At 39.6% G+C, this 12,877-nt stretch overlaps 1 protein-coding gene across 1 annotated transcript; it reads left to right on the top strand.

Annotated features, from left to right (window-relative positions):
• Positions 1-748: 748 nt before the first annotated feature.
• On the top strand, positions 749-9,297 carry RGS13 (regulator of G protein signaling 13). The gene is made up of 5 exons (XM_057377183.1): positions 749-836; positions 3,827-3,895; positions 6,383-6,444; positions 7,784-7,950; positions 9,100-9,297. Exons 2-5 carry the CDS (start codon positions 3,831-3,833, stop codon positions 9,295-9,297), a joined length of 492 nt encoding a protein of 163 aa, XP_057233166.1. The 5' UTR covers positions 749-836; positions 3,827-3,830.
• The last annotated feature ends 3,580 nt before the right edge of the window (positions 9,298-12,877 follow it).

Raw genomic sequence — 12,877 nt, 5'->3', positions numbered from 1 at the left:
TGCAGCAAGGAGCTGAGCTATTGCTTGCTCAAAGCCCCAGTGTCAAATGAGTGTGCCACTGACACAAACAGCAGCTCCATTGCTGCTGCACAGCTCCTTTYAAAGCCCTGGCTAGAGGAGAGCAGGCAGAACAGAGAAACTGAGGCTCAGCCTAACATGGGGCCATAATCTGGGCAGGAGCTGTGAGAAAAATTGTAGAAGACCTCAAACAAGTCTAAAGAGAGTTCTGGTCCAATATTCCTCAGATRCTGTGCCAGAGCAGGTTGGCCAGGTAGGAACACATAAAAGTTTTTCATTAATGGGTCAGAGCAGAAAATAAAGCTTTCCCCGAGCAATCTAAAGTGCTTCTTAATGCTGCCTGTGAAAACAAAATTGGTTTCAGTGCAGGGGTACTTGTGCCTTTTGTCTCATTTCAACATGGGCTTCAGATTTCATGCAGAGAACTTTGATAAAGGGATGGAAAAGTTTAGTCACAGGATTTGGACAACATGTGCGAGATTTCAATGAAGTAAAGTATGACTTTGTGTCATTGCAGCTGATCAGCAGAGATGCCAAGATAATTTCAGTGCAAACAGCCTCTATCAGTGGTGCATCAGAGCCCAAAGGGGCTTTTTTTGATGGAAACCACAGCCACTGTGTGCYTGTGATCTGTATAAAAAAGGAGCCAGGCATTAGTGTGAGCACTGCCATAGCCGCAGGCAAAGGGCAGTGAAACATGTATTTACACTAAAAGGACATAATGAAACAAAAAACCATAAATTTGGAAAGTTACCCCTGCAAATTCAGCTACTAAATGAAGCTTTTCAACCAAGGGAAACGAGCCAAGAAGAATTTCTGTGAGTATGAGATTTTGTCCTTTGGAACATTGTCAGGGATTGTATAGCATCAGCAGAGGAACACCTGTTTTTTCTCTTGGCATGCAAAGCTACCGCAGCATAGCAAAGGCATTTGTGTTGGAAATGTTTCTGAGGTTTACCCAGCTTTGTCCCTATTTATATATGAATATAAATATATATATTTTTTGTGTAATAGTGAATAACATTACAGCAGCAATTACTTAGAACTTTTATATATCAGTTTCTCTTTACTGAATGCTCTGCTGTGCACTAAAAGCTGTGGCATTTGTATTTTACAGCTTCATTGGCACAGCATAAAGATGCTGAAAAATCAAAATGTATGTTGTAATTTGAAAAGCAAACAGATCTTGTTCTTTGATGCACCAAATCAGTTTTCCTGATATTTTTCCAATATGAAATATAAGAACAGTTCCACAGTCACTTCCAGATCAGAACTGCTTATCTCTTTGACAGACATGAATAAACTCCAGCACTCGGATTCATTTATTATCAGTCAGGCAATTCCTCCTGCAGGAGTTGTACCATTTTGTGTTTGATTCCATGTCCTGCAGGGTGCATAAAGGTCCTACACGTTAAAGAACTCAGGGCATTGTTGCAATAATAAAGTCTCACAACAGACAAAGAGAAAGGACACTTCACTTGGTAAATATTGGGTGAAAAGAGTTCCATGATCCAAGGTGAGTTATGTGAACACYACAAAGCTGTATGGAGCAGTTCAGACGGAATTTACAATTTCCAGTAGATGACAGGACAATAACAGGACACTGTGCCAGGTGACAGGCTGCTCTCGTGGGGTCAGACAATCCACAACTCACACACTGCTCCAGGGTGGAGCTTTTGTGCTCCTCCTGTCTYATTTTAGGGTTAAGACCATTGTCAGCAGAAGCACACAGCGTCAGACTCATGAAACACAGACTTTCCACTTCAGTGGAAAGATGATGTTCCAAATCAGCACTGCAAAAGATAAAATCAGCATGCTCTGTTCCTCAGTCTATTGGGAAATGAGTTTGACATGAAAAGAAGAGGGAACCACAAAGCCCTGGATGTGTGTGCTTGGAAAATGTGTGTGCTCAACAAGTTTAAACCTCTAACTCAAATTAAATCGTTCCTCAGAACAGCAACATTTCCTCACACAAAAGTCACTTTGTGCARCAACCACCTGGAGAAGAAGTTATTAATTGTCACTTTGAATTTAGGTGGAAGTAGCTGAACTAGGTTACTTAATATAAAATATCCTATAAAACTGAATTTTGCACAAAAGGGTATTTCTAGGTATATTTTGACATTGTACATTGTRTTTGGAAAGGATTAAAAAAGCAGTATCCTCATATTAAACTGGGGAAAGGGACTTGCTGCTCACCAAATTTCTATTCATATTTACTATGTTTTGAGCAACTTCCATTTTAAACAGAAAACCCCTCAAGAAATAGATACAGAAATATTGGAAAAGAAAAAATCCCAATACCAAGCACAAAAGACAATGCTGCATTTCATGACTGTAATYGTTGCATTAAAGCAAGCATCTAGGTTAATAATCTACCAGTTCTCAGGAAAAAGAAACAAAGTATTTCATTCATATGCATCCAATATTCATCTAATATTTCTTGAGTATCTCTCTATAGCAAGAAACCGACACAAATTTCTCCCAACAAAGGCTGTATTTCACTTATATTTCAGTGGATAGAAAATKAATGACTGCAACACCAAAACACASAAAATAGAGGGAATTGGGCAAAACAGTCTAAAACAAGATGATAAACAATAACCACACGCTGGAATTCAAATGCATCATTTCATCTTAAATATGGAATATTGTGTAATTTTCAAAGACTGCTTTCAGGCAGAGGCTGAGATGAGTAAATACTGGTGGAATGGAGAGAAAGTCACACAGAGATGGAGCAGGGAACACAGTTCAGAGAATTCTGAATTAGGCAGGAGGCACTGGGCAYTGGCAATCCTATGGAGCTGCAGGGAATGTGAGCAGGAGTTGCAGTGCAGCAGTTGGGAAAGTTAAGAAGTTTCAATGCCCAGCAGGAAATGTACTGGGTAAGACTCACATATAACGTAAAATTGAATATAGACATCAGGGAAACCAGGAAAATAACATTAAAAGCAAATGGAAACRTTTCACAGCTTCAGAGAGCTGGGAGATAGAACCTTGTCCTGTGTTTCACTGTGTGCTTCAGCTTAAAGGGAACAAATGGAAAAACATGTGCCAGTCAAACCCAAATCTGAAAGAAACTCCAAGTTTAACTAATTAAGACTATTTTGATTTCAGGCAGGTCTGTACAAACTTACAGTGCTATGTAAATTTAACATTTGRCATCGCTTGAAAGCCAAAAGAGAAGCACTAAACATACCCCATGTCACAAGATAATTTTTTAATTTTGTCTTTCCTAGACAAACATTCTTAACTGCCTCATTCCTAATAAAAATTGCACCCTCTTTTATGGATATCATATCTATATTAAGGCAGGTTTTATTATGACTTTTATTGACTTTGAGATACATGCTGGACAAATATCAGTGTTAATCTCAGACACTTAATTTGCTCAGCACTGTTCAGTTTACACTGAGCTCTGCTCTCTGATCCAGGTCACCCTGAGCTTTCAGGGAAAAAAAAAAAGACTCCTAGTTTCATTCTGCTCTGGGTCAGGCTCAGCCTTCTATCTCTTCTCATAATTRGAAGAGCAAAGAGGAAAAATTGTTAACATTTTTATTCTTCCCTAAGAGATATCCACTGGACCGCCTTGCAATTTATTTTAWTTTTTTTTAAGTTGTCATACATTATAAAATATAATTTGGTCAAATGCTTCAGAAATTACTCCTAGATGAAGATCAGATTCACAAAATAAGAATACTTTTAGAACTGATAGCACTGCTGTACGTAGAGTGAATTATAAGTTTTTATGTAAGAAAGCCAGAACTCAGCTCAGCAGATCCAAAACTCACACGTTTTCCATGTTTAGGAGGATGACTCCAAATRCTTGTTGGCTTTGCAAGATGTTCAGAGCAGAAGAGAACGGGATCAGTTCTAAGTAAGTAAAGCTAAGAGTTATGCTCAGCAGGACATGCAGCTGAGCAGGAGAGACAAACCCCTCAAAATTCACAGTGGAGGTTTCCTTTGTAAACCCAAAATTGTGCAAAATAATGCGACACCGTCACACTGCCCCAGCCCTACCTCTTCCTGAGCMAGTTCCTTCTCAGCTCATGGGGTGTGAGCTGCCATTTCCCACTGGGAACTCCTATCTCACACAGGTCTGGCTCAAACTCATCCCTGGATTAAGYCCAGCTTTGGGCCTGTGGAGAATTTGTAAGCTGGATATTTGGGGTCCATCTTTTTAAAGAATTCAGGCTGTTGGCAGAGGGTGAATATTCATGTGCTGTGTGAGAGATGTGGCCAAGGGGCTCCTGCAGATCCTCAGCTGCCACCAGGCTCCATGGGGACCAAACACCTCCAGGAATTTGGGGACATGTCCTGCTGGGGTGGGGAAGAGCCTTCCACCCAAAATGCCTCTGGCTGGTATCAGATCAGGCATGGAATGGATTTACTGACACCTGCCCTCCCCAATGATGGTGAGGAGCACCTGGGGACCCCTGGAATACCATTGGGGTGAGGTCAGGGGGCAGAAATCCACACAGTGCTCGCAAAGATTTCCTGGATGAAATCTGGGACAYGACAGGGAGGGGAGCCACTCACAGTGGAGGGTGTACAAAAAGTGAGCCATAACTCCCACTACAATTTCAATTTTTGAGCCCCTGCTGTAAAGCCTCAGTTATTTTTGGAGAATATTCCTTTTCAGTGTGATAGGTGTTCTTCACCAAATCAGTGCAGCAAGACATTTGCTATCAGCTCAGCAGCTATCAAAGTGGCATTGATACAGACCATAATCACCTATTCCCTTACTGCCCTTCATATTCTCCTGATTTTTAAAGGAAAKGAAAAAGGAAAAAAGGTTTTCCTCTGTGTCAGCTGCCCCAWCTTTCTGCTTCACAGGTTAATGCCAAAGACAAATAATCAGAAATGGAAATAGGATGGTTCTCCTGCTGATGTTCAGCAAGACAGACGGGATTGTCACTCGTTCTATACAAGGGCCAGTGCTGACAGAGGTGAAAAATTATCTGCGTCAGGAACAGCAAATATGACTCAGAATTAGCTTGTAAGGAAAAAAAAAAATCATTCAAAGAACTAAAGATTCTCACACCTCATAACCACATGCTTTATGAATTTTTACAGAGAGAAGGCTGATAGCTCACAAGAAGGGGAAAAAAATATCTTTTACTGGCAAGGGTTATCAGAGARTTATTGACATTGCAATTCAACAGTGGTAACATCTCTCTTACTCTGTATTTCTTTGACCAGGTCAGACTGATCGGGAAAGCCTGACACAATAATCAGCTAATCACAGCATGTACTTTTTCAGARAGAGAGAGAATTATATCGTGTTATAAATAAATGGACTATCACCAATTGAAAAAGCTGCTCATGGCTGTTCTGCAGCAGAAATCTATAAAGCATCGTGCAGCACTCACACCAAAGCCAATTTCAACTTTAATTTAAATTTAAAAAAAAACACTGTGCTACTAAGTAGCTGTTGACAAAATCACAGCTCCCATGAAATCCAAATACTCAATGAGAAGGGATCTTGCTCCAAATCTGGCTGACGCAGGACGGAAAGCACCCACTGGAATACGTCCCCTGTCCTTTCTTCCACTAATATAAGCACAAGCATTTTTTCCAAGTTACCAGCATTGGTGTCCAAAAACTGCAAGGCTTRAAAATCAGTTGGTGTAAATGGAGCTCAGTGCACTTAAATGGAGCTTGTGCCCTTAAACATTTGTTTTTCCTTAAATTGTTTAGTCTCTCACCTCGCTACTTCCACGCTCTTTCCCAGAACCAGGCAGGAGACTCCCACAAGCTTATGAACTTCTTGCTTAAGAATAGCAAACATGAAAGTAAAATCTGATTTTAGCCACCTCCAAGGGCKGCGTGGATTCGTAATAATGTGTCACAGTGTGTTGTAAACAGCTGGTGAGAAATGGAAGCCCCTTGCAGCTAAGATTGCATTAACCTTTCATTATTTACCTCATGCTTAAGGCTTATAGTCAGCTCCTACTGGTAAATCAGCTTAGATGTTCAAGGTTTTTCAATATCACAACAAGATCTTGTGCCCTTGAAGACTTTTTTTTACTAAATACAAACATCAATATTCCCTAAAGTCTGTGGTGACTCCTGTCCCCAAAGAAATGTGTAGAAATGTGCTTCTCCCAAACACAATTTAGATAAGTGATGCCATTTCCAGAGGAATTACATGGAGCACCCTGAGAGTATTTGTTACAGCAAGAATAATATCTGCCATAGCATAGCAAGCACAAGGTCTAGGAGACACAGAAAAGCTTTTTAAAATGTAAGTTTCACACAGCTCATATTTAAATTAGGGGACAGATTTTCAACAATGTAATTAATTTTTTCATACTTTGAACCACAGCTAATCCTGCAATAATGGCCTTCTTTTTTTCTRAAGGGTGTCCTTGGAGGAAGTGCTGCAATGGTCCCAGTCTTTTGAAAGTGTGTTAAGGAGCAAATGTGAGTAACTGTGTGCCTGYATCCCAGATGGATGGCTGAGAAAAGCTCCCACAAAGCAAAATCAATAACTCCTGCTGGATAATATGTGCTGCCTTATAGAGAATTAATGAGAAACAGCTCTGTGTGACGTGCCTAGCATGATCACACTGAAAATAGCCTAGCACGCTGCAAGTGCTTTCCCAAAACTGCCATTTCTACAATCACACAATTCCTTTAAGGACATGTGAGGGGGGTGTGTTTATCTGCCACATCCCCGCTGAGAGCACTGAACAACAACTTAGATTAACAGAAAAATGGCAAAAAACCTGGCTTGGGAAATCCTGTGTGCAGCAAGGACACCATATAGTGGCATATCTATGTAGGGTGATGCCATGGAAAGCAATTCCAATATTCAGGTATGGGAAGAAATGTCAATGCTGTAGCAATTCTGAATTTTCCCTCTCCAGCCTTCCTCTGCCTCATGCAGAGCTCAGAGTTCTCCCAAATTTCTCAAATGGGCAGCAGTCCGAAACAACACTGCTGAATTGCTTTTTTAAAATGGTGATGGAAAAATTACATCGCAGCACAAACCTCTAAAAGTTATTCCCCATGACTGGGATTATTTTCGAACAGCAGAAAAATTACAAAGAGCATRAAGATTAACAAACATTTGTAACTCAAAAGATGTTGCCATTGAAATCTTAATCAGGAAACAATGTAAGATGTTAAATTTTCCAGGGGAAACACAGGGAGAGACTCCACAGCAGAAAAGAGTTCAAAGAGACAAAACCATAAAATTATTGCAGAAGCAGCAGGCACACATGTGATCACCCCTTCTGCCAGATGACAGGCAGTGCTCAACATCTTCAGAAATATGAAAGCCCAGAATGCTGCACCAGCAGGAAAGTTTCCTTTAAATAAAACATTTGTATCTCCCAGCAGTGCTGAGGATGCTGCCCTTCTTAAAATGCCTCCTTCACTGCACATAAAAACACCACATGTTGAATTTTGATTGAAAAGCTTCATGACATCAGGAAATGGAAAAGTGTACTCACATAAAAAAACAGAGACTCTAAACTCCGTGGATTTGCAGCTCTTTATGAAAGGTGGGCAAAGTGTTTGCCTGCTTTAGATTTACTCTGGGATTAGACTGACTAGAAAATTCTGCATGTGCAGGAAAATGCAAGGTTGAAGGGTAGGGGGAGGACACTGCAATAAATTCCCAATTTTGACATAATCTAATAATATTTATAGGGGTACAATCAAGATTTACACTGCTTTATAAATGTCCCCATTGCCTCCAAAGGACTCTAAAGGTAATGCATATAGACAGGTAACATAAATTCTGAAATATTTTTAGATGGGCCTATGATCTACAAGACCTACTTGAAGACAGAACACAGTGATGAAAACATAGAATTCTGGCTTGCTTGTGAAGCTTATAAGAAGATAACATCAAAGAGGAAAAGGATTTCCACAGCCAGGAAGCTTTTTATGAGCTACATTCAGCCCCAGGCTCCCAACGAGGTGACTACAATATCATGAGCTCTTTATTTTACAAAAACACCTGAACTGTCATGCAGCAGACCCACRACAAATACATAAATAAATTAAAAAATTAAATCTAGTTCTTTCCAAGAGTAAATGTAAATGAACAAACTAACAAACCCACCCAATGCTGTCCCCTTTRTAAAATGGGCAAAAAAAGATTCAGAGAGAGGTTAACTTTTTTTGTTGTCAAGCAAAACAACAAATTTGTATGTAAAATGTCTGATTTTTTTTTTTCCCTGACAAGAAGCTATAGAAAAAAGACATTCCTGCTCAGCCAGACATGCTGTGTGACCTTTAAACATTCCTGCTTATTGCTCCCTTTGCAAAAGCCAACACTGGCTCTTGTTGCCACTGCCCCTGGCAGGCTGACACAACTAAAGAACCATGAGAGATGATTTTCTGGTTTATGTGTAACAATAAAATTATTATAGGRTCTCAAAATGCAGCCTCCCTGCTGGCACTGGAGGAGAAGCCAAACCCAAATCAGCTGGATTCCCAACTGTTGGCTGAGAGCAGTTGCTGCTTTAAATGACCTAACCACTCCTTCTAATCCAAAACTTGAGCAAATTTTAAAGTTCCCTCTCTTGGTTTMAAATGCCAATTGGCAAGACAGTGCATTCTTGTCCCTTTTTTCCAGTTTTTMTTTTTAGCATGTGCAGCTATAGGAAACTCAGCAAGATATTTGCACTTCCAAAAGAGAAATGTCAGTATTGCCAACCACAAATTCATTAATCAAATGTAAAGGCTTAAATCAGGACAGTTATAAATAAACTGTGTGATTTTTGTGTAAAATAGTGTGTGTTTGTATCTTGCTATTGGCTGTGTGGTTTCTAGAGCTTCAGGACACACCAATTCCACATTTTCTTGATGTGCACTATTAACATAAGAAGTAAGTACCACTCCAAAAAAAAACCTTAGTGATTTTTTTAGGTACCACTCTAAAAAACATGATCATGAGGATATGAAACACAGTCATATTGAAATGGAAGTTAAATTGAAATTACAGCAGCATTTTAAAAGGGGCCACTCAAATGATTCCTCTGGAAAAGGAAGATCCCAACYTATGAAAGACCTTCACAGTTCACAACAGTCAGGATTAAACTGGCTTTTCCCTTTGTGTTTCAGATAAACATTGACAGTCCTGCTAGGAAAGCAATTTTAAGGAATATTCAAGAGCCAACACAGTTCTGTTTTGATGAAGCACAGAGAATAATCTACGGGCACATGGAGAGAGATTCCTACCCACGATTTCTGGAATCCCAGTTCTACCAAAAGCTCAAACACAGTCTTCAGACTAACAGCAACAATTCAATGGTAAATTAAAGAGAAYGGTTGAAAATGAAAAATGGTTTCAGTGTTCTTGCTTTGAGAGGTTTGAAATATTTTTTTTTTTAAAAAGTACTTTTTGCTGCTGGGAAATAAATGTTTACTTGACTATATCTCACAGGAGAAAAACATATCTGCATTGCTGCATTTGTTGTTGTTTTAGTCTTAAGGTAAAAAGATGGATTTGAAATACATCTGGAATCTCTTGATACTTTGAACAGACTTCAGGGCAGTCTGAAAGCCATAGAAAATCAGGGGCTTTTCTGGCATCTTCTCCAGCTGCATTTGTCCAAGGACTAAAAGGAGTTGTCCCCTCTTGCTAGTGAATATATTTTATGGTAAWGTTTCAATCCATTAATCTCTTAGCAGCACTATTGTGGTGCACAGCTCAGATGACTCTTGGAGAGAGAGATCAGTGATTTATTGAYGACAGATGAGCATGTGATTAACAAATATCAAGTGCATAAGATGATGTCTGGCTTTGGATGTAGTTATATTGGTAAATTGTGACCCTATGTGCGACATGGGAATGACACCATGTGATCTAAGTGATCAGGTTCTAACTTCCCAGTTACCTAAGGCCCCAAAAATTCTGTTCATCCATCATTTTCAATTAAATTCTCAAGCTAGGATTCATGTGTATGTCCACAGCAGAACACAAAGAAAGGCTGAGCACAACCTCTACCAGCACAGAAAGCTTTGAGACAACTTCAGAGTTTTAAGAGAAGGGAGTCCTGCTACAGGAGATAATCCTTTCCTTTGGCACTGAGCTCATATAAAGGGATTATCACACAAATATGTGATTATTAGCTCATAAAACCACTCAGCAAGCAAAGACTCCACAGGAAACCCAGTTTGGGGTAGCACAGCTTTTGCTRTTATTAACTTCTGCTGGGTGTACAGAGCATGGGACTTGAGTTTGATTAGGCCTGCAAGATGCCACAGCAAAGGAAAAAAAATCATAGGAACTCTTAGAAACAGCAATTTCTGGATGGAAGCAGATCCTAGATAGAACCTTCCTCCACACAGTAAGGAGATTATCCACAAAGAGGAAAAAACATCCACAGAACACTTAGGCACATCACAGAGGGACTCATAAATACATTTTTATGGCATGAAATGTTCAGTGGGTATTTTAATAACAGATCACAAGTTTACCAACCCTTATTGTGGGCTTATTAATTTTAGATTTATGCTAGAAATAAAAAAAAATCTTAGGATTGGGAGAGGGGAGGAGTTTGGTCTCCTGTCCCCCATGTCCACAAATCACATCCTTTTGAAAAAAAAGAGGGTTCTTTTCACCCAAATAGATTTGTGGTTACCTGTGATAGATCTTGCTCTTGCTGGATTTTTCTTGTGCTACCAGCTGCAGGGCAATAACAGTATTTCACCAGATCATATGATTCATAAAACAGTAACTAATGGCAGCAGCAATAACAAATCACTGCTTTTATCATTTTCATTAACAGCACTTGAACGAGCTCAGGTATACTTTTCCACTGGCAGACAAACCTAAAAGGCATTTGGTCTCATTAATCATTCAAAGCTACTGTTAAAAGGAGATAAAAAACTTGAAAATAGCTAAATTGGCAGAATTCTCCTTCTTCCCTCATTTATTTATTAAGATTTAAAAAAAAAAAAAATCAAAGTGGTCATTCTTCAAACTTTAAGCTTGGCAAGATTAAAATGGAGATTAATAAAACCACCACAGCAATTAACTGTATTCAAGCCTGGAAACTGTTGACCTACGGAGGCTCCCTAAAAAAACTACCCAACAAAAAAACAACCCATACTGGACAGATGGTCAAGCAGTTTTTTGGGTTTTGTTTTTAAAAGAGCTGACAATTAGATCTCTTTTCCTTTGTAAATATGAGCTGTGTTGGCCTACTTTCTTAATAACAGCTGGGAAATTTATACTCCATCCTTATACTGCTACTTCCATGAGTTTTACATCAATTCTTCGTGTAGGGATGAAGATGCAGAATAAAAAAAAAAAAGAAACAGATTGCATATCAGGTCTATAAAAAAAAGTAAGAATCTGCTCATAATTAAAGCCACTCAAAATAAAATTTAAGAATGGCATAGCTTAATTTTATTGGTGCAGATGGGAAGTAACTGAGAACATACAACATCTCTCCACTGTGTATTCCAAAGATTTTAGGGAATAAGTTGTTAGGAAGCTTTTCTCCCAAGTTCTCCCCATTATTTTTGTACTTCCACACTAACTCTGGATGTTCCTTCTTGCAAGTCCCAAGAAATAAATGTCAGCAGCCTCRCTCTAAGTGTAGCAATGAGTTATTATGCAGAACTTGGTAGAGCAGACAAATGACCCAAACAAATGGTGAGCAGAGATGTTTATCACCAATTTCGGGGCCGATGAGGATGTTTGGGAACTCACAGGAAGGGGAAATGACTGCAGCACTTCCAAGTGTTACCAAATGTACTGCACTGTTGCAATCACAGGGCTCTTCAGAAACTGATGTTTGGCCCAATGTTCACTAAACAGAGGGCAATGGGAGAAATCCTCCAAAAAAGAACATTTTGATGCACATGCTGGTTAGCTGGAACCCACAGCTACTGCTCAGAGCTGATTTTGAGCAAAAACTGCCCCCTAACACAGATTTACCCCCAGTCTCCTACAGTGAAATTTTACAAAGCTGATAATCTCGGTAGAATTACCCATATAATAATATGTCAGTAATTTTAAGAAACTTTGCCATTAAAATCTTAAAAATTTAAAAAAAATTAAGAAAACTTTAAAAAATTCAGACTTAAAATACCAGATCAAACTCYGAATGGAATACACAAAAGATTCTAACTTTTTTGTAATTATAAAGAAAAGAAGGAAAAGGTAAAGCATTGTAGAAAGAAAGACAAAAAGATGCAAGAGGAGCAAATTATGTATTGAGGAAGCAAATCACTATGTATTGAGGTAGCCAAGCCCTCCTTGAGATATTACACATCGTATGTACACAGATTCTGAGAACTGTGAATTCTCACCACACCAGAAATGAGATCTCTGCCAAATTGTGCAATGGGTTCTTCAGAAAGGAATGTGAATTAYTGAGAGCACGATCGTGTCACATTCTGGATCCCAGACTGTGTCTTTCTCCAGGCTTTGATGCCTGCACGTCCTTACGAAAGCTGTGACATGGGAGGGGACGTCTTGCAGGGTTCTGCAGCTGGCCAGCATTCTGGACACACACACTGTGCCTCGAGTGGGATAAACAAACACTTCATGGCACGCAGTGTCCCTGGGGATGTGWAGGGCATCTCCTGGGACCAGCACATCTGGCACATCTGTCCCTTCCCTGATGGTGAGTGGAGGCCATAAGGGATCCTAGAGCACCTCACAGGACCAGGCACTCGCACAACTGGATCAATTCTGCTTTCTAAATTAATCCATCAAAGATTTCCCATCTGCCAGCCCTTACCCACTGCTGGCATCTTAAACCATTTACTGAAAGGCTCTTTTATCTATACCTTTATTTTTCTCTCCAAAACCACCATGGCCATCACCTCAAGGGTCCTGTTCTTCAGATTTTGTCCAACTCAAATTATGGTGCACCTATCCAGG

This window comes from Malurus melanocephalus, unplaced genomic scaffold, assembly GCF_030028575.1.
Source record: "Malurus melanocephalus ecotype Western Australia unplaced genomic scaffold, MMel_1.1 scaffold_305, whole genome shotgun sequence".
NCBI lineage: Eukaryota > Metazoa > Chordata > Aves > Passeriformes > Maluridae > Malurus > Malurus melanocephalus.
The sequence above is the reverse complement of the archived record's forward strand: the minus strand, read 5'-3'. Positions and strand labels throughout refer to the sequence as shown.